The sequence below is a fragment of the Carassius auratus genome, unplaced genomic scaffold (genome assembly GCF_003368295.1).
Source record: "Carassius auratus strain Wakin unplaced genomic scaffold, ASM336829v1 scaf_tig00033307, whole genome shotgun sequence".
NCBI lineage: Eukaryota > Metazoa > Chordata > Actinopteri > Cypriniformes > Cyprinidae > Carassius > Carassius auratus.
The window spans coordinates 258,517-285,124 of NW_020526069.1; the positions used below are offsets into that span (position 1 = coordinate 258,517).

General features: G+C 37.5%; 1 protein-coding gene and 1 pseudogene across 1 annotated transcript; one reads left to right on the forward strand and one right to left on the reverse strand.

Annotated features, from left to right (window-relative positions):
* LOC113081177 (SRSF protein kinase 3-like) lies at window positions 1–21,313 on the forward strand. Its single transcript, XM_026253236.1, has 16 exons — window positions 1–94; window positions 486–603; window positions 2,216–2,607; window positions 6,093–6,201; window positions 6,406–6,493; window positions 6,575–6,662; window positions 7,728–7,834; window positions 7,978–8,143; window positions 9,920–9,945; window positions 13,340–13,538; window positions 14,943–15,170; window positions 18,579–18,676; window positions 18,764–18,871; window positions 18,991–19,060; window positions 20,013–20,105; window positions 20,959–21,313. Exons 1-16 carry the CDS (start codon window positions 79–81, stop codon window positions 21,141–21,143), a joined length of 2,091 nt encoding a protein of 696 aa, XP_026109021.1. The 5' UTR covers window positions 1–78; the 3' UTR covers window positions 21,144–21,313.
* Window positions 21,314–21,447: 134 nt separating this feature from the next.
* On the reverse strand, window positions 21,448–25,085 carry LOC113081178 (pre-rRNA-processing protein TSR2 homolog; annotated as a pseudogene).
* Between the last annotated feature and the right edge of the window lie 1,523 nt (window positions 25,086–26,608).

The window sequence follows — 26,608 nt, forward strand, 5'->3', positions numbered from 1 at the left end:
GCTGTCAACACAGCGCTGTCCGAATGCGCATGCGCAGAACCAACCGAGGCGAATGTGCGTGAGGTGACAGCTGTCCCGATGATATCGATGAACGGTGAGTGTTTTCATTAAAAACCAGTCGAACAACCCTAAATATATTCATGTCTGTGGATGTATTATGTTTCCTGAGGATAAATTCAACAATGTCGGCTTGCCGGGTTAAAAGGACGCTTGTTTTGATGACTAGAGCCCGTGTTAGCTGTAAAGCTAAGCCTGAGCACGTTTAGAGGATCTAATGTTTGTTTTTTCAAAAAAAAAATTAAGTATTCACTTGTTTATTGATAAATGCATGGGATTAATAAAGTCCTGTATCCTGCTGACATTTGTGATATCCTTGATTTTGTTGGTGGATTGTCCTCCATTAGTAGTGAATTGGGGGTGGGGTGTCTATAACAGCATGTCTAATATGTATTATGTTATATGACATTCTCTTTGATGCATGGCAGTATCCAGCAGCGATAACAGCCTTCCCCTGAACAGCCACGGCAAAAAGCAGAAGAAGAAAAACAAGAAGCACCGCAAAGCAGCGGCAGGAGCACTGGAGATTTCTAGTTTGGAGCTGGGGTGAGTGTGTCTAGCTGGGCATGATCCAGATCTGGGTTTCTGCTCTGTGAGATGCTGCTAAAAATATATAGGAGGGTGGCCATGGGAGTCACTTCTCCAGATAAGCATATTGACTCATGGCCCTCCCTCCCGGTCCATGCATGTGCAACCTATTTTAACACACCCTTGGAAAACAATACACATTAGATACATATCATAAGGACCACAGTTCTGTTCAGATATTGGTCAAAATTATAGTCAAAATATATATTAAAATATAGTCAAATAAGGAGAAATGCAAGTGATTCAATTGCATTAGCAGCACTCAAAAGTAGGCCAAAATAGCATGAAGATGCACAGAGTAAGAGTGGATGTGTATGTGCTTCCCCTACATAAATATCCCGTGTTCTTAGTATCTTAGTTTTAAGAAGACATTATATTTACACCTTCAGCTTTTTGTTTTTTATTTCTCCAATTTAAATGTCTTATTTGGTGTCAGTAACATTTGCAGGATTCAGTCAATAGTGATTCAGAAGCAATCCGGCCAGTGAACTTCAGTTTCATTACTAAAATAAATTTCAGCCGTGTCATCATAGTCTCAGCTTTATGACAAATTAGACTTTTGAAAACATAAACCTATTACTTACAGTACATTGAGCCTTTTACTTCTAAATTCTGACGTTTTTTGAATAATAATAATAACAATAATTCTACTTACCTCTTCTCTTATCACAGTGGACATGAACTTCACTCTGTAGCCCCGATGTCTGAATGTTCTTGTGCATTATAGCGTGTGCATAACACATTATATGTTTATGTTGGCCATTGTATTAGCCACACTGCTCTTAACCGATATTGGTTGGCCAAAGTTGCTAACCCCTTTAGATGTACTTATTGGCCATTTAATAACAGCTAGATAGACTGAGACACAGTGTGGCTTTATATTAAGATGGTGCATTGATGTTTTGAATTGCACAGATGGTTGAAGACTGTGCTTTGAATGAAATCAAAAGCCCTAGATATGAAAGGCACAGCTGGAGATTGCTTATGAAAAGTAGTAGAATTATGGAGTTGTCATCAGGGATTCTTGATTATAAATAGTAACATTCTGCTTCTTTAAACATAGCTGCGTTTTCCATAAGCCCCTTTCACACTGTATGTCGGACCTGGCAAATTGCCGGAACATTGCCGGGGTGCCTTCTGTGGGAAAGCAAACATGTCCTGGGATTAATTTGTGCAAACAGTAATGAAATGGAGATAAGTTAGTTCCTCACTTTCCGCGCTGAAGCTGAGATCGTTCGCTAGCTTCAGTTAAAGTATATCGTGCCTAACGTTTTCGACTCGTACATTACACGTCACGCCCTGATGTCACGTGTCTTTACGGGACCTTTACGGGTTGTGTGTGAACGCACGCACATATACCGGGTCATCACTGGCAGTGTGAAAGTGTAAAATCTAGCGACCCGGGAACAATTGCCGGGACACATTACCCATGTATTTGCCGGAATCGCAGTGTGAAAGGGGCTATAGATGACGGATAAGTGATGTTTTGTAGAAAATTTTCACACAGGATGTCAGCCACCAGATGATGTATTTAAAATCTTATCTTCTTCTTTCATTTCTTGCTCTACAGACCCCAGATCCCCTCCTCCGATGAACTGTGCCACATCCTCACCATCCGCAGATGCACCACCCCTCCAGAGTCGCCCCCGACGCCCCCGTTAAACCTTTCCCAGAGTCCCCCAGACCTGCAGCCTCCGGCCCCCATCCCTCACTCCGTTCCCATCACAGTGGTTTCCTCACCCAGTGTCCTCTCGTCTCCAGACACATCTTCCACTCCCACAGCACCTTCACTGGTTCTACCTGCTGTTCTCTCCACGACTCCTCCCACTCCACAGGCCCCGGCCAATCAGACGATCCCACCACAAGCTCTGAGCCCTCCCCCTCCAGACTTTTCCCCACCCCCAGCAGAATTACTCGGGTCAGATGATGAGGAGCAAGAGAATCCGTCAGATTACTGTGAAGGTAGGATGATCATAAGAAATTGTTGCTTTATAGATGATTTTAATGATACTTATTTATCCTTATAAAGTCATTATCAAAATATGAAGTTGTTCTACTTAAAGAGGCGGTATCACCGATACATAATGTGGAAAAATATATACACTGGTATATAAATCACACTAATGAAATGTATCTCATCCAAGCGGCAATCTTCCGCTCCCTTTCTTGAAACTAACGCGAAGTGACTAAAACTGCAATTCATCGACTGTCCACTTGAGGCTGGCTGTAAAAGGGAGTCAACCCCATAGACTCCTCATGTTAAAATGCCCAAATCTACAGCAAAAAAAAAAAATGTTGACAGCCTGGTACAAAAAATTATTTTGGTCTATATAGCTAATTCAGCCCTCTGTGACAACTGTGAGGGTGGGTGATTTTTTTTTTTTATAACTCATCCGTTTAAATTATATTAAGCCTTAAAGTTCTGCATCATTAAGGGCTCAGCAACTTGAGTGACAGGTGGATTGCCGCTGCTGTCACCGCAGTCGAGGAAGGTGGGCGTGGTTTCAGCAACCAGCTCCCGCATTTTTGCCAATTTTCGATTATCCAGGAGTGATGCTCGGTGATGTGCTGCCAAGATGGTGACAGACACCTCTGCCTACTTTTAGTTTCAAAATCGCTCTTCGGAAACCAATGGGTGATATCACGGAGACTACGTCCATGTTTTTATACAGTCTATGATCTCTAAACAGTTAATTTTGCTGAAAATTTAATAAAATATTTAATGTATTACATAACCATTTAAAAATTTCTTTTTTTTTATATAATCCAGTGAATTAATTACTTTCCAATTACAAAAAAAGCCCTTCATTTCATAATTTTCTGTTTTTATTTGGAACATTATTAATGCAAACCAAAAAATTATAATATTCATAAAAATAAAAAAAATCTGGTATCAGTGCAAAACTGTTGTAATCTAGCATTATTTATGAACTATTATAGTTTTTTTTTTACACTTTTATATTGAATCAGATGTATTTTCACTTTTTTTAATTTCAGTTGAGTTTTTAGTAATGTTGTTAATGATTTTAACTATTATTGTTTAGGTTTAATTTATTTTTATTTCAGTTTTAGTTTTTATTTCCAGAAATTTTCATTTAGTTACCAAGGCCGCATTTAAAGATTTTCGTTTAGTTTGAATTTTTATATAATATTAAGATTTTATTCTATATTTAAAAATGTTTTTAGTTAATGCTAATAATCCTGGTGCAAAAACAGCCTCACTTTTTGGAAATAAAAGATTTAGAACTGGCTACTATTATAAAGCTAATATTACAAAACAAATAGCTCTATCTAGGGCTGCACGTATTTTCGTATTTCGTATTTTAATCTCGATAACGATATCTACCTTTCTCAATTAATTAAAAATAATCGTCACGATATTGGCCGGCTCGTTATTAATCTTGAAACGTGTGTTTAATTTGGCATTTGCGTTATCTTGCATTGCTAACAAGTCTTCACTAGCGTTCATGCTTATAGTTGCCAGATGTGAATAGCTTTAAGCCCTAAAACTGAGCTTTTCTCCTTTAAGGATACACTTTCTGCCCAATGTTTTATTTAATTTGTGCAATCTGGCAACCCGGTGTGCGCTCACTGATGGCGGAACAAGCGCTGATGAGTTTAGCGATCTCTCCACAGTGATATTCTGCTTACATGAAAGTGTCATATAGACAATGTGTGGTTTTTCACAAGCCATTTGTACTGTTTGTGTTACCAAATGTGCCATGATCAAACTTTCACTGAGTTTCAATAATGGATCTATTGTGTTTGAGGAATAAATGCGCTTTTCCTACCTGAGACACTACAATGGGGGAAAATGTACATAAATTGGAATTGTAATTTATATTAAGAGTCTCGCAGTTTTCGTGTAGAAAATGGTATGGCAATGTTAATTTTCACTGCTCCGGGTGTGACAATGACAAAATGACATTGCGATATTTTATTTTTCTGCGATATATATTGCGATTATGAAATCGAATCTAATTTTTCTTACAAACAAAAATGGGGTGAACACACTTACATTCTCATTTTAAATGATTTAAACATCGACACCATCGTGTCAATTGATTAATATGCGCGAGGGAGAGAGAGCAAGACAGCGCTCGTGTTGTTTGAAGACGGTGAGCGTGCGGCCGGGGCTCGCGCTCTCTCTCTCTCTCTCTCTTTCTCTCTCTCTTGCGCTCTCTCTCTCTCTCTCTCGCTGTCTCTCTCGCGCTCTCTCTCTTGCTCTCTCTCTCTCTCGCTCTCTCTCTTGCTCTCTCTCTCTCTCGCGCGCTTGCTCTCTATGAAAAACGGATCAACTACGACAGCCTACATTGCACATCCTGCGATGTGACTATCGTGGATTCGTACATCGCGATATCGATGCTTAAACGACACATCGTGCAGCCCTAATGTGAATACAGATGACAAAACACTAACCAAAGCCATGAGTTCTGTATTATCATAGTTGGTTAAATGAAGTCAGAGTATAGTCAGTGGAGGTTGGTTAAAGGACACATGAAATGTTATTGCATTTCCCTGCTGGAAAAAAAAAACAACAACGCTAAAACCTGCCTGATTTAAGTTGGTCATCCAGCTCAGTCTTTGCTGGTCAAACTGGTCAGAAGGCTGGTTTTAGAGGGGTTTTGACCATTTCCTTAGCTGGTTACGCTGGGAGAATATCTGGAACATCCAGCTAAAACCAGTTTGACCAAGCTGGGAGACCAACTAAAACCAATTTAGTTTAGGCTGGTTTTAGCCGTTTTTTTTTTTCAGCAGGATAGAATAATCATTATTAATACTCGTGATTATAATTTTAATCAAAATTAGGGGTGCTATTAAAATACATAGCAGCTATTTTACAACAGCTTCAAATGTCATCCAATCAGAATTCAGAGATGGAGCTAGGTCTGCACGATAATGGTTAAACTGATAATCACAATTATTTTGATTAGGGGTGCTCCGATCACGATCAGCCGATCGTTAATGCGCATTTCGTCAATAAAGCCGGTTCTCGAATCAGCGGTTAATTCCATCAGGTGCGTGATTTCACATAGAGCAGCTGATACTACACAGAGCCATTGTTAATAGAGAAGATGCGCAAATCCACTTCATTTTCAGCGTTTATTGGCGCATCTTCTCAGTTAACAACAGCTCTGTGTGTGTAGTAACAGCTGCTCTATGTGAAATCATGCACCTGATGGAATTAACCGCTGATTCGAGAACTGGCTTTACTGATGAGATGCGCATTAACGATCGGCCGATCGTGATCGGAGCACCCCTAATCAAAATAATTGTGATTATCAGTTTAACTATTATCGTGCAGACCTAGCTCCATCTCTGAATTCTGATTGGATGACATTTGAAGCTGTTGTAAAATAGCTGCTATGTATTTTAATGCAGCAATAGTAACATATAATGACTGGCTGAATGCATGTTATGTGACAATATAAATTTTTTTTTTTCAGGAGGGTATTATCCAGTGAAGATTGGAGACCTGTTTAATGGCAGATATCATGTGGTCAGGAAATTGGGATGGGGCCATTTCTCCACTGTATGGCTGTGCTGGGATCTACAGTGAGTATTTTTATGTTGTATGAACGTGAGTCCTAATCCCTGGGATTAAACTGCTGGAACTAGATGCACAATCTCTAAATATTGAGATGTAAGCCGATGTCAGATTATGGATTGTCAGCCAGATAGTTGTGTATGGATTGTCATGCATTGACATGCTGTTTGACTGTCTGTTTGAATTCAACAATATATGACATTTGTCTGTAGGCGGAAAAGATTTGTGGCTCTGAAAGTGGTTAAAAGTGCCCAGCACTACACTGAGACTGCACTAGATGAGATTAAACTACTGAAATGTGTAAGTCTGGGAACTGAATACATTAGCATTTTTTATAAAAAAAAAAAAAAAAAGATATGTATTATGACAATTTTTCCTCAGGTGCGAGACAGCGACCCCACAGACCCCAAACGAGAGAGGATCGTTCAGCTTATTGATGATTTTAAAATCTCTGGTGTCAATGGTGTTCGTATCCTTCACTGCTTGCATCACATGCTCATGTTGGTGCGACTTTCAAGCGAATACTGTTTTGTTATTCAAATTCGAGATTTCTTGGTTTGTTTCATTCTACTCAGACCTTATGAAATCTTTTTTTCCTCACAAATTTCATTTTTTTTTTTCAGTGTTTTATTTTTTTCCTTTTAATGTGTTATTTAAGTGTTAAAAATAAAAAAGCATGTAAAGCATAATCAATTATTTCTGGACTATAAGTCGCACTTTTTTTCATAGTTTGGCTGGTCCTGTGACTTCTAGTCAGGTGCGACTTATCAAAATTAATTTGACATGAACCAAGAGAAAACATTACCGTCTACAGCCACGAGAGGGCGCTCTATGCTGCCAGAGATGCTGCTCACTGCTCCTGTAGCCTACACTGAGCAGCATTGAGCGTCCTCTCGCGGCTGTAGATGGTAATGTTTTCTCTTGGTTCTTGGTTCTAAATAAATGCAACTTATAGTCCAGTGCGACTTGTATATTTTTTTTCCCTCATCATGACGTATTTTTGGACTGATGCGATTTATGCTTAGTTGCGACTTATAGTCCGAAAAATACGGTATATCTTTACACAGAATATTTACATTTTTTAGAATACATTTTATTTTTGTCAAATAACGTTCTGCACAAATTGCATTTTTTCCAACGTATTTTTATTATACATTTTAATAGAGTAAATAAAGTAGTAATAGTAATATATTGCTCTCATCACTTCTTAAGGTTAAAGAATGTTTATTTAGGTGGTTTGTTATATGTATTTTACAAACAAAAAAAATAAATCATCAAATGAAATGGGGAAAAGCTTGTGAACTGAATTTTTAGAGGAACTCTTGAGGAGGAAGTTCATATATAGTTTCCACATATAGTGAGATGGCAGATGCTGAAAATCCCAAGAGTATTACTGGCGATTGAGTATCTATAGCAGATGAAACTGTGCTGCTCATTTGCTTTGGGACATCCACACGGCGACATCATATTTCCGTCGCTGTCCAATTGTGGTTTATTAATCACAGACTCTGTCCTTGACTCGTTGACCTCTCAGATGTGTGTATGGTACTAGAGGTGCTCGGTCACCAGCTGTTGAAATGGATCATCAAATCCAACTACATGGGTTTGCCTCTGGTCTGTGTGAAGAGCATTCTCAGACAGGTGCGTCTGTTTTACAGTCATATTGTCCAGTCAAATAGCAAAAACAATTTCTCAGACTTGTTTTTACCAGTGTGCGGTATAAACATTGTAGCTCCATCAAAACCGTGGGAGTGATTTATACGTGTCTTATTTCTCCTCTTCAGGTTCTCGAGGGCTTGGATTACTTGCACACGAAATGCAAGATCATCCACACAGACATAAAGCCAGAGAATATCCTTCTGGATGTCAATGAGGTGTATGTGAGACGGCTGGCAGCAGAAGCCACGCTATGGCAGAAGGCTGGAGCTCCGCCCCCTTCTGGCTCCTCCGGTATAGTTTTTTATTTTTAGTGTGTGACTCCCATGAACTCATCTTAGTATCACGTGAGACATACATAACACTCCCTTTAGACTTATGTATGACTCATTTAATGCTTGCATAATAAATGCATTCATTATTAAATAGACAATATATAAAGAAATGTTATAAATTGTATTCATATAAAATGATGAAAAGCATACAATGACATAAACAAGGGATACACAAAGTCCCTAAAAGTTATTTAGGAAGTCAGTTGCGTGTCTGTATAATCAAGCTGTCTGATGGGAGTTTCTAGTTCTGTCTCACTTCCAGCCTTGATCACTGTGATGCAGTTAATTTTGTTGCTTGTGGTTTAGACAGTGTAAGCAGACTTTAGATTGGTTTGTATGGAATTATTTTTATTTCTAAATAAATGAACGTAACTTTTTCAGAAACTGTCAAAAATATGCCATTACAAAAGAAGAAAAACACAATGAAAATGAATTTTTTTTTTTACATATTTAGTAATAAAAAGCATGAAATATTACATTCAAATCACAGCGAGAGCTTTCCATTATGCGCACCACTGAGTGCGTCTGTACTTCCTGGTCAGAGAGCACCTGTCCATCAAAAGCTCACTATCCATTCAGAGTAGATCACTGTTAAGCCCACCCCCACGAGAGGTTTGTGTCAAAACACCAAACGAAAAACTGCGAAGCGTAAGCGAAATCTGTGGCAATCCATTCGGAATCCACGATTAGCGAAAACGAATCTTTGAAAAACATTAACAAAGAATGAAGCATATTTGAAGAGTCTGTTAAATTTGTGCGACTGAGTTAATTTTTTAATTTTCATTGTGGTTTTCTTCTTTTGTAATGGCAGATTTTTGATAGTTTGTGAAAAAGTTACGTTCATTTTTTAAAATCAAATATAATTCTATAGGTTTGATGAATTGCTGATAAATTTGTAGTTTTTTTTCTTCAGTGTGTGACTGGACTGAATTTGCCTTCGTCTCTGTGTATTTGTATTTGTATACCTTTGAATCAGATTTAAGCATCTTTCTTGACTTTACACTTGAACTATAGTGATTTTGTTTTCTTCGATATTAAGATATTTACATGTGAATGAAACGGTTGCGAGTTCATTTATGAATTTCATTTTAATTTCAAGAGTTCTCCCTATCTGTTTTCTAAATTCAAGTTTTTGATCTTGCTCTGAATTTCATTGACCTTGTAGTTTTGGTCAGGTTTCTCTCTAGTGACGTACATCAGACTTCTCCAATCTTTGAGTCTTTTTAAAACAAAACTCTTTTGTACAGACGATTTCAAGCTTGCGTTCAGATCTGCCTACAGCTCTGCATAAAGATTTTTCCAATAAACAACTGATGGATAGAACCAAGTCGCTGCTTTACAGCAGTGATGGACAGTATTTTTCGTACAGATTTACCTTCCTGTGGATTTTAGCCGAATCACACAGTTGTTTTCTCCTCAACGATTGAGTCCAGGTCATAGAATCAGGGTTTATTTAATTAAGCTTAAGTTTTAAATGTAAGAAAGCATATAAGAAAGTCATTTGGATGTGCTTTCAACGCTTAATCGACTACAGATGTGCATGCTGGTCGTCATTTCTCCTCTGCTTCTGTGGTGAATATGCCAATCATTTCTCATTTCTTCTCTGTCGTCTGTTTGGTTTCTAACTGGTGTCCTATCTTTTCTTTCTCTGTTTTCTTTTTCTTTTAAATTATTATAATTATCATCATTGTGGTTTTCTGTCCCTTCCCTCTTTCCTCTTCTGTTCTGACGGCAGTTAGCACGGCCCCAAGGGAAAAACAGGTACGTTCAGAGTTGTGCCTGCTGAAATACAGAGAGGATGTAGTTTGTCCTGGTGAAAATGACACATGATTGTTTTAATCTGCCTGCTGTACCCTAACCCACCCTTGCCTATGTAGATAGACAGGCATGAACTTCTGAGAAAGGGGCAAATCTCCATGGCTGTGGTCAGATCCACTGATTTTGGGAAAGAGAATGCCACCTATGCTCAAAATGTGCTTGAATGCACCGAATTGACTGATAACTGATCTTAAGCGGGTGTAAACGCACATAAGAGTATATGTTTTAATAAAGCATTTCTTTTGGTTTCACCCAGTCAGTGGATTTGGTCTTGATGCTCTTTTCCGTCCCACAGTTGTGTTGATTTTACACCGTTAACTGCTCACTAACAATATTAGACCTTTCAAAGGTGTCTGCATGCTGGAGCATTAAACCAGCTAGCTAGCTTTCTTCATCTGATCATTCTGCATTTCAATTCATTTCCCCCTTTTATTCTTTAGAAGAAAAGTGAAAGAAGACTATTTTAGAAGTGAGAAAAGGGCAGTGCAGTAAGCTGTTCTCAGATGGGAGCATTATCTTTTCTCCCGTCATGACAGCCAGACAGAGAGCCGCTGTGTTCCCGCTGCCTGTATTCTGCTTTTCTCATTTCAGCCACCACCTCTGCATGGTTTTGCGTGATTTCACGAATTACTGTCACATATTCCTCTCTTCTGAATATAAATGAGTTGAATGGCAAAAAGCAAGGCTGTCTACACCACTGAAGAAAGAAATGTAGAAAAGAACAAGATATCTCAAAATGATTAGCTTTGGACAGTGTTATATTCTTGGAAGGTATTTCATTTTTAAGACCAAAACAGGTAATGAATTTTATGTTTAAAGTGCCCGAAACCCAATATGCTTAACTGGCTTTTAATAAGAAATAAAAAAATAATAATAATAAAATAAAAGAATAATATTCAGTGCTGTGATAAAATAATACTAAAATAATAATTAAAATTACTAGTGCATTTTAATCTTTGTTTTGCTCTATATTAAATGTTAGGCTACAGATTTCATACTTAACGAATGGCTGGTACATAAAACTTTAAGAAAAAGTAATTATCAAAGCAGATTTTTTTTTCTGCATGCCTCGGTCAATTTATTATAATTATTATTATTGTTAATGTTACTAACAGCAAAAATATATTGATGACAATTTGATAACCTTATGTTAACCAAAAAACTTTATTATTATTATTATGCCTTCAGATTTCTTAAATAAATGGCCTAATAATTCCCTAAAACCTAGATGATTATCCTGATTATCTCTAGTATTTTAACTGCACGACTTAACATGTTTTAGGTCGGCAAAACTGCTTTTCATCTTCTTAATTGTTCCATATTTTAATTTAGTTAATCTTAGTTATTTCAATCTAGATTCCTTCTGTGCATCACCTTCTTTCTAATCTTTTCACCTGTAAATGTTCTGATGTGTGTAACAGTTGCTAATTCACATCATAAATTATCTAAAAGGTTTGTAACTTTTGAGTGATTGAATCCTCTGTTCATATCATAGAAAGCATTACTCCCGTATTCACCAGACTGTGTGCAGTTTCTGTAACAGACGTTATTGCATGCACCTTTCAGACCCCATTAGATTACAGTGACCCAATTTATGTGATATACAGTAACCAGAGCGTGATTCCTGGAATACAGTTGAGTACCTCTCATATATCTATATCTGCACCTACAGCAGTAAGACTCATTTCTAAGTAGCAGCAGTAGTTTTACAGACAGCGCCAGAGGCAGAAGTTCATCAGGTCAGTCCTGTAAGACTGGACTCAATAAATCGAATGTGTCACTGCTCGGCCAGACAACAGACATGGCAACAGAGCTGCCATCCCAAAATAGTCCCAGAGCTGAAAATGGCGCAGTAGTGTCAGATATCCCCCGTGGCAAAATTCACTTTATACTGCATCAGTGTAAGCTTATTGTATCAAAAATGAGTGAATCATTTAGAAGCGATCTTGGACAACATGTCATGAAAATCACCATGAATGCATAGTGTTTGGATTCTGTAACCAGATGAAATGACCCTTCTGCATGCCATGAAGGTTGGAGACCCATGAAAGGACAATTCAGTGACAATCCCTTGAAGTAACCTGACGCTACATGTTTAAGTTAAGGACTCAGTGGTGATTTTCCTTTTTTGTTGTTGAATTTGAACCAGCAAATTGCCACCATTGGATCCTCTGCAGTGAATGGGTGCCGTCAGAATGGGAGTGTAAACAGCTGATAAAAACATCACATTAATCCACAAGTAAACCACACCACTCCAGTCCATCAATTAACATCTTGTGAACCGAAAAGCTGCATATTTGTGAGGAACGAACACATCATTTAGATATTTTAACTTCAAAGTGTCACTTCTGGCCAAAATACCAGTCCATAATCTATAATAAGACTACCTTCAGTTAAAAAGTACATCCCCTGTTGTCCTCTCACATCCACTGGCATATTTGTTTAGAACCGCTTTAGATTGTTGTCACTTGTAAACGGTGCTTGATCTGTACTTTATTTCTCTTCTGATTCAGAAAATATCATTTATTTATTTTTTTACTGGAAAGCAATATAATGGATTATAGACTCATATTTTACCGTATTTTTCAGACTATAAGTCGCACCTGTCCAAAAATACGTATTATTAGGAAAAAAACATATAAGTCGCACTGGACTATAAATCGCATTTATTTAGAACCAAGAACCGAGAGAAATCATTACCGTCTCCAGCCACAAGAGGGCGCTCTATGTTTTTAGTGTAGACTACAGGAGCACTGAGCAGCATAGAGCGCCCTCTGGCAGCTGGAGACGGTAATGTTTTCTCTTGGTTCATTTCTCTTAGTTAATTTCTCTTGGTTCATGTCAAATTAATTTTGATAAATGAGTCGCACCTGACTTATAAGTCGCAGGACCAGCCAAACTATGAAAAAAAGTGCGACTTATAGTCCGGAAAATACGGTAGTTGGAACCAATGGTTTGAAGTGTTTTTATCAGCTGTTTATACTCTCATTCTGACGGCACCCATTCACTGCAGCCGATCCATTGGCAAGCAAAAAATATAATGCAAAAATTCTCCAAATCTGTTTTGAATATAAAAACAAACAAAGTCATCTACATATTGGATGGCCCTGAGAGTGAGTAATGTTTGTATGAGAACATACTCACCAAAGTAGGTGTGAGATTAGTTTGCTATTGCAAACATAATCATAATTGCACAGGTTCATCAGCTAACATTGTTTTAGAAGGTCTTTTTGAAACTTTTTTAAAACTTTTTGAAAGCTTGGTGTTCCATGCTGTTTGTTTTTGTTTTGATTCGGCACTTTAAAACTTTATTTTTTGCCCGTGTGTTTGCATCTAGATGGGTAAATTATCAAAGAATAAGAAGAAGAAGTTGAAAAGGAAAGCCAAACGGCAGCAGCGTCTGTTGGACGAGCGGCTATTGGACCTGCAGAGGATGGAGGAGCTGGACGGAGTTTTACCGCCAGATGCTTCTGGAAACACACGAGCGCTCTGGAGGCTCAGCGAGGACGGAGAGGATGACCACGAACACGCACAAAGTGAGATACATTTATATCAACTCTAGTGAATCATTTAATGTTTTAATGATTCTGTTGAATTAATATGCAAAAATGGTTGATTTACTTTGTGAGATGAGGTACTGAAATAGTTGTTTTTAATACATTTAAAAAGCTTTTTAAAACTCCTTCTGGGGAATTCCGTGAGTAATTGAAAGATTATGTATAATATGGAGGAAAAAACATAAACAAGATTAATTGTGTCAAATTAGTTCTATTTATTTCTGTCTATATTTCAAGACCGAAGGTAATGAGACATCCATAATGCATGTCTCCTCTTGCTCCTGAGTAAAGAAAACATCACTCCAATGTCTTAAAGTGAACAACAACAACAACTTTTACTCAAGTGTTTTCATTTGTGTAAACAGAATTACCCAGCATTAATGGCCATCAAATGGAAGTCTAATTAATGAACTGATTTAATTAACCATTTACAGACATGCAAAATGACATTAAGATGAATTTTAGGGAGAATGAAGCTTTGTATGTGTTAATGATTTATGTAAAAAACCAGAGGCTGCATCAATCTTTCTACAGATTTTTTTATTTGTCTTTAGTTATTTATCAGTGTGGAATATTTAGTGACATATAGGTAATTTTCATGACTCTTAGGTTTAGGAAATTGTATTTGATTTACAATTTTTAGCACAAATAATAATATTGTAACAAAAATAAAATGTTGTTAGTGTGATCTAAAGTTTTGGAATTTCATTGGTCAGAAAATGTGTGATTAGGGATGAGGATTAAATATAACCATGCTTGCAGACATTTTTCATCTTACAGCTCATAGTTTTTGGACCTAAGGGCTATGAGGAGGTGAATGATGTGTGGTTTTTACTTGTGCATTGGTCCGTGTGCCACATGGATGTTTTTGATGCAGTGCATGTCATCACTTTTTCAGCCTCTTGTTGCGTTTTTAGATGCTTTGTTTAGTTAAAATAAGTTTTTTTATTAAACAGCATCTCAAGACCCCTGTGTTCATTTTCATTCTGCTGAATCTGACTGTTAAACTATGAAACTATAATTAAAATATTGACACTTTGTACATTTTAGCATTATAAGATCCTTGATTCAACTACTTATGACCATATTGTGATTTGACCAAAATCTTTTCCATGATATGAGGAGTTTTCAAACAGAGTATGGCTCTGTTTCTCAACATTGTTGCTTAAATGACTGCTGATTAAATTAGAAAAATTGGTTGAAAAGACTTTCCAACAAATGATCTATTCAGTTTTGACGACCAGAGTCCAATATCTCTGAAGCAGACTTTGATGGACTGATGATTTTAGCTCCTCCAAGATGCTTTAATTTTCATTTGAACCTTAAGAAAGGATTATTATTGAAATGAGGCCAGATTTAATTTAAACTTTATGTGTGTCACAGTGAACGTGAACGGTAATGGACACTCTGTAGGAGCTCTGAATAAACGCAGTCCAGAATCAGGCTCGTCGTGGTTGGAGGAGGGCTGTAACGGCTTCGGACCCCTGCGCTTCTCCAGCCCTGGATCGGGTCTGTCCGGCATGTCTGGCTCCATCCTGTCCGCTACCTCTGAGTCGGCTCTGTCCACTCTGTCTGGATACTCCACGGAGCGCTCACTGCTCTCTCCCAACAGTACGTACACTGCTTTTTGGATGGAAAACGACCAATAGAGTGCAACAGCTGCCTTGCTTCTGCAAGTATTCATTATTCACATAGGGATAATAGAGTCTCTAAATAACAAACCATGAACTAAACCAACCAGCTGTAAGTTAAGCAAAACAGTGTTTGAAAATCTGAAAAAAGGACAGGTATTATACTGTATACTTAATGGCTTTAATAAGGGAAAGAACTACAATCCCATGAAGTATCATCATAAAGGTCCCTCTTCACATTTCTGTGGTTATGAGAATTCTGTAGAAACTACAACACATCATTTTTGCATTCCCTTTTGCAACAGTAGCATAAGAAAAAGCCTTTCTATGAAGAAAAAATAAGAACAGATTGATTACAGTGGTCAGAAGAGAGTAAGATCAGCCGTTGTATTAAAAACACTCACGCAGCAGCTGTGGCTAATTCTCTGTAACTTAACGGCAAGGTAATATAACTATAATAAATAGAGTGTAAAAATTTACATGAACCTTTTTTTTTTATGGAAATTGGCTAGATTTATGATGTTAATAACTGGATACACACAGTCACAGTCTGTGAAATGGGTCAATTAAAATGTAAAACGATGGATAGATATAAAGCAAGTCTAAATATAAATGTATATTGAAATAATATATTTTACCTTGTGTTATGCATACAGTATTGTTCAAAATAATAGCAGTACAATGTGACTAACCAGAATAATCAAGGTTTTTAGTATATTTGTTATTGCTACGTGGCAAACAAGTTACCAGTAGGTTCAGTAGATTCTCAGAAAACAAACAAGACCCAGCATTCATGATATGCACGCTCTTAAGGCTGTGCAATTGGGCAATTAGTTGAAAGGGGTGTGTTCAAAAAAATAGCAGTGTCTACCTTTGACTGTACAAACTCAAAACTATTTTGTACAAACATTTTTTTTTTCTGGGATTTAGCAATCCTGTGAATCACTAAACTAATATTTAGTTGTATGACCACAGTTTTTTAAAACTGCTTGACATCTGTGTGGCATGGAGTCAACCAACTTGTGGCACCTCTCAGCTGTTATTCCACTCCATGATTCTTTAACAACATTCCACAATTCATTCACATTTCTTGGTTTTGCTTCAGAAACAGCATTTTTGATATCACCCCACAAGTTCTCAATTGGATTAAGGTCTGGAGATTGGGCTGGCCACTCCATAACATTAATTTTGTTGGTTTGGAACCAAGACTTTGCCCGTTTACTAGTGTGTTTTGGGTCATTGTCTTGTTGAAACAACCATTTCAAGGGCATGTCCTCTTCAGCATAGGGCAACATAACCTCTTCAAGTATTTTAACATATGCAAACTGATCCATGATCCCTGGTATGCGATAAATAGGCCCAACACCATAGTAGGAGAAACATGCCCATATCATGATGCTTGCACCTCCATGCTTCACTGTCTTCACTGTGTACTGTGGCTTGAATTCAGAGTTTGGGGGTCGTCTCACAAACTGCCTGTGGCCCTTGGACCCAAAAAGAACAATTTTACTCTCATCAGTCCACAAAATGTTCCTCCATTTCTCTTTAGGCCAGTTGATGTGTTCTTTGGCAAATTGCAACCTCTTCTGCACATGCCTTTTTTTTAACAGAGGGACTTTGCGGGGGATTCTTGAAAATAGATTAGCTTCACACAGACGTCTTCTAACTGTCACAGTACTTACAGGTAACTCCAGACTGTCTTTGATCATCCTGGAGGTGATCATTGGCTGAGCCTTTGCCATTCTGGTTATTCTTCTATCCATTTTGATGGTTGTCTTCCGTTTTCTTCCACGTCTCTCTGGTTTTGCTCTCCATTTTAAGGCATTGGAGATCATTTTAGCTGAACAGCCTATCATTTTTTGCCCCTCTTTATAGGTTTTCCCCTCTCTAATCAACTTTTTAATCAAAGTACGCTGTTCTTCTGAACAATGTCTTGAACGACCCATTTTCCTCAGCTTTCAAATGCATGTTCAACAAGTGTTGGCTTCATCCTTAAATAGGGGCCACCTGATTCACACCTGTTTCTTCACAAAATTGATGACCTCAGTGATTGAATGCCACACTGCTATTTTTTTGAACACACCCCTTTCAACTAATTCAACTAATTGCCCAATTGCACAGCCTTAAGAGCGTGCATATCATGAATGCTGGGTCTCGTTTGTTTTCTGAGAATCTACTGAACCTACTGGTAACTTGTTTGCCACGTAACAATAAAAAAATATACGAAAAACCTTGATTATTCTGGTTAGTCACATTGTACTGCTATTATTTTGAACAATACTGTACAAATATTGAAGTAGTTTGCGAGCAGAGAGAGTGTGACTTGATTACGTCATTTGCAGTGTACTTGGATCTCCTAATGAAACCGTTATATAAAGGGGGGGTGAAATGCTATTTCATGCATACTGAGTTTTTTTACACTGTTAAAGAGTTGAATTCCCATGCTAAACATGGACAAAGTTCCAAAAATACTCCTTCCGGTTTGTCACAAGTTTCGGAAAGTTTTTTTTAAATATGGCTCTGTGTGACGTTAGATGGAGCGGAATTTCCTTATATGGGTCCTGAGGGCACTTCTGCCGGAAGAGCGCGCGCTCCTGTATAGCAGAGCACAGATGTTCACTGATCAGAGCGAGAGCGTCACCAAATGTCACAAAAGAAGTGTGTTTTTGGTTGCCAGGGCAAGACAACCCTGCACAGATTACCAAAGAAAAAACAGCATTAAGGGACCAGTGGATGGAGTTTATTTTTACAGAGCATCAACGGAGTTGTGCAAGTGTTTGGGTTTGTTCCCTGCATTTCGAAGATTCTTGTTTTACAAACAAGGCCCAGTTTGACGACGGGTTTGCGTATTGTTTATTTCTTAAGGATAATGCAATCCCAACGAAAAAGGTTCACGATCGTGTGTTGGAACCACAGGCGGTGAGTAAAACTGCTTAAAATATCTAATCTAATATCTAATATCCAAACGCTCTCAACGCAAAAGCCTACTGGCGCTCGTGATTCTTTAGCTCCGCCCACACGTCACGCCTCCAGCCGGTTGTGTTTTCCGGGAAAAATCGGTACAGACTATCTTTCTCTTATAAATATAATAAAACTAAAGACTTTTTGGAGTTATGAAGGATGCAGTACTACTCTATAGGTTCTCAAGATTAACAGGATATTGAGTGAAAACGAGCATTTCACCCCCCCTTTAACAATACGTTGAATAATGTGGCTGATGACCTACTGAAGCATGTCTGTTTTTAAAGGTTTGTAAGTGAATGAAATGTTCACTTCTGTAATCCGACCGTTGCTTTCAGTAAGCTTTTTATCTTAAATGTCCGAGAAGTTCTAGTGCTGCTGAACGTTTGACATCAATGCTAAAACGGTCTGTTTTTTTGTCCCCCAGCATACTCTGCTGCTGATTTCTTAGTGAATCCTCTAGAAACTCAGAACGCAGATAAAATACGCATCAAGATTGCAGACCTAGGCAATGCATGCTGGGTGGTGAGTACAGTGCGTCGATACCAGGCATTCAGAAAGTGAATTCTGGATCACAGCTGGTGATGTTTACTGCTGTCCTCTCCTCATCAGCACAAGCACTTTACTGAGGACATCCAGACGCGTCAGTACCGAGCTCTGGAGGTGCTGATCGGAGCCGAGTACGGACCCCCGGCTGACATATGGAGCACTGCGTGTATGGTACGAACTCATTCAGTGTGGATCTCACACCTACTATTCCCTAAAGACTATGAAAAAATGGTCAGGATGTACACTTGCACTTCCTGCTTGTGTGTCATATATATGATGTGTCTTCACAGGCGTTTGAGTTGGCGACCGGAGACTATCTGTTTGAGCCTCACTCAGGAGAGGACTACACTCGAGATGAAGGTCCGTTCTCTTGGTCTTCCTCCCAGGATATTATTATTGGCGTGATAAAATTTTTTTTTACTTATGAACAGTGACAGCTCATTAAATAATTGAAGTACTTGTTCTCATTTTCAAATACTTTTTCTCAGAGCTGACCGTTCAAAAGTTTGGGATCGGTAAAACTTTAATATATATATTCACTAATTTATTTTGAGAAATTAATATTTTATTCAGCAAGGATATGTTAAAGTGATCAAAAGTAACTGTAAAGACTTACTTTTTACAAAAATATTTCTATTTCAAGTAAATGCTGTTCTTTTGAACTTTCTTTTCATCAAAAAAATAAATAAATAAATATGTATCACGGTTTCTACGAAATACGAAGCGGCACAACTGTTTTTCAATCGCACTTTAGTTTGCAGACTAATTTAACTATGACTTTTGCCTCAGATTCCTAATTTGCTGCTTATTAATAGTTAGTAAGGTAGTTGTCATGTTTAGTTGTTGGGTCGGGTTAAAGGATCTGAAATATTGTCATGCATAATAAAGTATTCATATGCGCTTTATAAGTATTAATTAACAGCCAATATGCTAGTCATATGTTTGCTAATATTAATAATTAATAATGAGAATTAGTCCCTAAAGTAACATTTTACCCTGTTTTCAACGTTGATAATAAGAAATCTTTATTGAGCAGTATATTAGAATGATTTCTGAAGGATCATGTGACTCTGAAGACTGGAGGAATGATGCTGAAAATTCAGCTTTGATCAAAGGAATAAATTACAATTAGAACAATAGAAGCAGTTATTTCAAGTTGTAAAAATATTCCACATTATTAGTTTTCACTGTCGTTTTTGATCAAATGAAAGCATCTTTGATGAGTGTAAGAGACCGACATCTTTCAGAAATATGAATATATAATAACGTTTTAGGTTATGCAATGATTACAATGTGCTGTGTTGTTTTCCAGATCACATAGCTCACATCATTGAGCTGTTGGGTCCCATTCCTCCACACTTCGCCCTGTCAGGCCGATACTCCAGAGAATACTTCAGCCGAAGAGGTAAGAGCTCTGGATGTTTCAGTTACAAGAGAATGTCGCGGTGAAATCTGACACTTTCCCTTCAGAATCAAAGGAAAAGGGGTTTGCAGACCATGTGTTTATGGCCCAACAAGATAAGATTTAGACATCAGGTCATAGTCAAAAAGGTTTTCCACAAATGTGTGATGACTAATCAGGATATTAGTACCGTATTTTCCGGACTATAAGTCGCACTTTTTTTCATCGTTTGGCTGGTCCTGCGACTTATTTTTATTAATTAAATTAATTAATTTGACATGAACCAAGAAAAATTAACCGAGAGAAAACATTACCATCTACAGCCACGAGAGGGCGCTTTATGCTGCCCATTGCTCCTGTAGTCTACAACTGTGCAGCATAGAGCGCCCTCTCGCGGCTGTAGACGGTAATGTTTTCTTGGTTCTTGGTTCTAAATAAATGCGATTTATAGTCCAGTGCGACTTAGAATGACAAATCCCACCTGATTGAGTAGCATCTCTCACCTGACAAGAGATAAAAATCCCTTGAAATGCCCTTGAACCTATGTCTCCTGTGAAAAGACATTTGAAATGGCATGTGGTCCATAGTAGGAAGACATAATCTATTTGGATACAGTCTAGTCGATACATGCGTATCAATCTACAGAGAGTCTCAAGAATGTTATTAGGCGCCATAAATGTGTTTTATCAGAAGATGCTTATATATGTATATGTCTGTGTATATATTTCTTAATTCCTTATCCTGGATTCACAACTTTCCTTCACACAGTGCTGGACTACTTGTTCACTTTCATAGAAAACAAGCGCCCTTAAATTTGCATCGGAGTGTTTTTGCATGTGTGTGTGTGTGTGTGTAGGTGAGCTGAGGCACATCTCTAACCTGAAGCCATGGGGGCTGTTCGAGGTGCTGCTGGAGAAGTACGAGTGGCCACTGGATCAAGCAGCCCAATTCAGCGACTTCCTGCTCACCATGCTCGAGTTCATCCCAGAGAACCGTGCCACAGCTGCCGAGTGTCTACAGCACCCCTGGATCAACTCCTAACACGCTCTGTTTTCCTCGTGTTCACTACGTTTGTGCGGTCTGTGTCATTTTGGTCCATCTGATCACTTGGTGCACACATCCACCTTCCAGTGCAAACTCACTGCTAAGGTTAAACATACTGGAGATACAGTATCTGAGCACAGACCTAGCTAGAACCTCAAACCTGTTGTCTTTTTATATATATATATATATATATATATATATATATATATATATATATATATTTAAAGAAGCTTTGATCTCTGAACATGATGCAGATATGTCTGTAGTCTGTTGAGTTTTCATTGTACGGTCATATAATTGTTTAGAAGGGTCACATATTTATGTTAAAATAGTGCCTTGACATGTCATCTGCAAAAGAAAAGAAAAAAAAAAGCCCATCGCCTTTTTATATTTGTCTGCGAATATGTGTGAGGAATGCTTGTTTGTGACCATACAGAACACTGTATGAATACTTGACTGAATTCAAAAAAACTTGAGCTTAAACCCTGTGTACCGGAGAATAAAGGCTCACTTACAAACAGTATTTTTTTATAATCCTGATGTGGTCACCATGATATACTTTAACACTAGAGCGTTTAAACATTTTACATAACCAAGCATGAAAAAAACTATGAAAACGCTTGTTCCAAACATGCATTATTTTTTTTTTCTTCCATTGAATAAAGTTTAACTGTTGCTGTGATATTGTAGCGACACAAGAGGGCGATAAAGGACCACTGCAGGGATTAACCTACAAGTTATAAATAAGGGTTACAGGAAGTCAGAGAGAATCGGTGTTATAGATAGACCATAACTAGACAATTAAAATGTATATACTTGTGTATATGCACCAAAGACCAGACCAGTTACAAAGCATACACAAATTAATTTCATTAGACTTTGTGTACTCCAAACTAAGCATTTATGAAAGAAACCCGTGAAAGAGGTCCAGTGAGGTAATCTATCTGTGTTTTAACATCAGTCACATGCACCATTCTGTGGGTTTGTTGTGGTTGAAAATGCAGAAGTATCCAGAGCTGGAGAGACACAGAAGCCCTTAAAACGTCTCAGTTTTAAGAAAGAAATTCCTCAGTTTTAATACTGCAAGTCCAGTCACTTCTTCCTGTGTACAACTGTCCAGCCATCATCCTCTTCCTCGTGACTCACAGCTTGAGGAAGAAGATGCTGCTCCTTCACTGCTTCACCGTTGACTGAAGCTCCGCCTGCCCCTCCATCACACTCCATAGCCTGAGAAAAACAACCAGACACAATTCAAAAAGGGGAGATTTGCATCTAATACACCAAACATTCTGTACTATTAATTAATATAATAGGTATATGTATATATGTGTGTGTGTGTGTGTGTGTATTATTGATTTTTTTATATTACGCATGAATGTTAAAATTGTATATGTAATATTGTAAATATAAATATGTATGTATGTGTGTATATATATATATATATATATATATATATATATATATATATATATATATATATATATATATTATACATATATATATATATATTTTTTTTTTAAGTACGTATTATATATTGTATATTATTGTACACTGCATTTTATATTGTATATTACATAGAAATTTTATGTTAAATTTAAAAAATATTCACAAATATATAAATATAAAAATAAGTTTAAATCAAATAAGTTTATATAAAATGTATAAATTATACAAAAATATTAATTTACTTTAAATGTTAAATATAAATATTTAAACATTAATAAAAACATGCGAAATATTTTTTACCATTATTTATTTTTTATATATCATATATATGTACACTTAAAATATTACAAATTTAAAAACATACCATAGGGTTCTTTACTCAACTCCAAATAACCTTTTATGCTAAAAAGGTTATATAATGACAAGAAAGAACCCTTTTGGCACAAAGGGTTCATATCTTGAATTTTGTGATCATTCACATGCATTTATAAATGCATTTGAATACACTGAATAATGCAGTGAAAGAACGCACTCAAAATGCACACACACACTAGTATGACTTCATCATGTAACTTTACATTAGCCTAGATGCCTGCACTTTTTAGGCACGATTTGTTTAGTTTTTTTAATATACTTGATTGTTAACGATCATTAAAACAAAAAATACGAGTTCACATTTCACACCTAAACAAGCGTGGAAAACGTAATTAGAACTAGCTACTAAATTAGTTAAAAATGATTCAAATGATTCGCGATCCCGCTACGAACTCCCCGAACTGACTCAAATGATTCGCGATCCCGCTCCAACTCCCAAACTGGAGTCAGATGACTCAAACGATCCCGCTACGAACTCCCGAACTTATTGAAATGATTCGCGATCCCCAAATTGACTCAAATGATTCGCGATCCCGCTACGAACTCCCGAACTGATTCAAATGATTCGCGATCCCCAAATTGACTCAAATGATTCGCGATCCCGCTTTGAACTCCCGAACGGACTCAAATGTTTCGCGAACCCGCTACGAACTCCCGAACTGATTCAAATGATTCGCGATCCCCAAACTGACTCAAATGATTCGCGATCCCGCTACGAATTCCCGAACTGACTCAAATGATTCGCGATCCCGCTCCAACTCCCAAACTGGAGTCAGATGACACAAATGATTCGCGATCCCGCTACGAACTCCCGAACTTATTGAAATGATTCGCGATCCCCAAATTGACTTAAATGATTCGCGATCCCGCTACTAACTCCCGAACTTATTCAAATGATTCGCGATCCCCAAATTGACTCAAATGATTCGCGATCCCGCTTTGAACTCCCGAACTGACTCAAATATTTCGCGAATCCGCTACGAACTCCCGAACTCACTCAAATGATTGATGAACCAGCTACTAACTCCCAAACTGACTCAAATGATTAGCCATACCAATACACATAATTCTATAAAAATGTGCACATAGAGAGAAATAAACAGCAGATGTTCATTTTAACAACTTCTTTAACTTGAGCAAACGCTGCTAATACACCTACATTTGATAATAAAGTAAATACACCGAAAACATGAATGTTTTAATCAGAGCCGGAACTTAACAACAATAATAATAATAAATTATAAATAAATAAAGATTACATGACCACTATCAGTCCCCCCCTTCCGTCTCCAATCTGTCAGAGATAAGTTGGTCCACAACAAGTACGCGCAAATGTGTGATTTTTTTAACGGCTACAGAAAATGAATCAAAATGGACAGACGTCAATTGAGTGGTTTTGCAAAAAGAAAGGTAAAGAAAGACAAGGACGCTAGATGTTTAGCTACAATTCAAAATGTTCCAGGGATAGAAAGATTTTTTTTAAACGAGTAAAGAATGAGCTCAGGACGGGGGGATTTGCGTTATAGTGCCCAGGGGCACCACACTGTTTTAATACGGCCCTGGTTTTAATGCTACTGAATATATATTTATACGCCGGCCATACCTCCTCATCTTCACTATAATCATCGTCATCATCAGCAGGTATTTCAGTAGGTGTGGCCTTTGCTCTCTCTCAGCGTTCTTCTTCTGAATCATCTGCTTGATCTGCTCTCTGACCTCCGTCAGTCTGTCCTGCTGACACTGCTGGAACATCTCACACACCTGCTGCGCCACCTGAGCGAACACACACACACACACACAGCTCGCTAAGCACAACTTGCACAGCGTGTCAAACTCATAGTTCATCAGGTCTGAGATGAACTCCTCCAATTCATCCTGCTGCAGGCCTGCAGCCAATCTGTGAGGAGACACAGACGGGTTTACGGTCATCAGAAGATCTACAAAGCGTCAGTGAAATTATTGATTTGCCAGCTCTGACCGTTGTCGATGAAGTACTGCTGCAGCGCGTGCACCATCCACTCCGCTTTCTGACTGTGCGCGCCCCCGAGACCATTATCGACCGCGATCTGAGCAAACACATCCATTACAGCTACAAATCACTGCTCAGGATCAGCTCGAGGTGCGCATCATCACAAGTCCTCTGCAGCTGGATGAAATATCGTTTCAAGACATAACGTAAGACTGAACTTTAAGTGTTGAATGTTTGTTTACTGTACGCTATATTTTATAACTGGCAGCGCTGACTTGCTAATCTGGTAACAGCAGTATGATTTCTGAATTCGAAAAATGAGGATCAAACTAAAGCTTAATTAAGAAATATGACAGTATTATACGAAATATATATTTTTTCGGAATATAATGTTATAAATTTACTAATTTGCAGCACCAGCCACGTTTCCAAAACAAGCCGAACTGCTTCAGTGAACAACTCACGTGTGGAAGATATGAGCAGCGCCATCTTGAAAATCAGAAGACCTGAAGAGTCTACCACAGGTGAAGATTCACCAGGTAAAATATTCAATCGCAGAAACACATTTTTAGTGAAAGCTACCTCCATAACCCCCCCTCCATAAGTTTGCTCATCACCCAAGAAAGAGGACCTGGTACAAATTATCATTAGAAATGTATTATTTTAATTGATTAATTTATTAAAATACACACCCACACAAATAACTTGTAACATATAGTCACTTTTGAACAAATTAAATGAATATTAACTATAAAAATAAGCTATTTTGTGTGTGTGTGTATGTGTGTGTATATATATATATATATATATATATATATATATATATCTCATAAATACTGAACATATTCAGAAATGATGTATTAAATTGATTAAAAGTGTCTGTAACAATCAAAATATAGTGCTTATAACTTAATTTTATGAATACATTGTTAAAATAAGCTTGTATATACTCATAGAAGATAAATACAAATTATTATTCAGAAATGTACATACCTTTATTGAACTGTATATCTTTGATACAATAAATGAACAGAATTTTTCAAGAGGTATGTGGGAATACCGTGTTATAAGTATGTGGTTTTTATCATAACAGTAATTCTCTGCAGTAAAACTGGCTCAGTAAGAAACACAAAGCAGGGTGTCAGCATTATTACATTCCTTGGAAAAAATCAAACACCAACCCATGCACGACTTCGGATAACTTTGGCATTGACCAATAGCAAAAGCGGAAAAGCAATCAGCAAACCAAGCTGCTGTATAATACATGTTGAGGCGCATATTTACTTCTCAGAAACCTTGAAATGGAAAAGAACTGCATTGATTTATTTCAAGTTTGAAATCCTTACTTTAAATATATAGCTGCAAAAAAGGTCACAAAAATATTGTCAACGTGTGATGGGTGGACATTATGGAGATGAAATAGCAGATCTTCTGTCACTTCAGCTTCATTCTGGTGTCCAACTGTGAGCCATGTGTGATGTAATCATAAATCTGTGATTTTCTTCAAGGATAACTCTGTTAAAAATATAAACCTTCATTATAAACTGTATTATTTTTTCATTAATTGCTGTGGTACACAAGTTCTGGAATTGAGAACCATTGCTGTAGAGTTCACTGACTCGTGTCTGAATACATAAACCTCATGCATAAACCCAATCAACGTTAAGCCATA

What these genes read in the sequence shown, in the direction of transcription:
- LOC113081177 (XM_026253236.1), top strand. An exon ending in TGGCTGTGCTGGGATCTACA is followed by an intron (nt 6,202 to 6,405) that starts GTGAGTATTTTT and finishes ATTTGTCTGTAG; the next exon opens with GCGGAAAAGATTTGTGGCTC. An exon ending in TAGGCAATGCATGCTGGGTG is followed by an intron (nt 18,677 to 18,763) that starts GTGAGTACAGTG and finishes TCTCCTCATCAG; the next exon opens with CACAAGCACTTTACTGAGGA.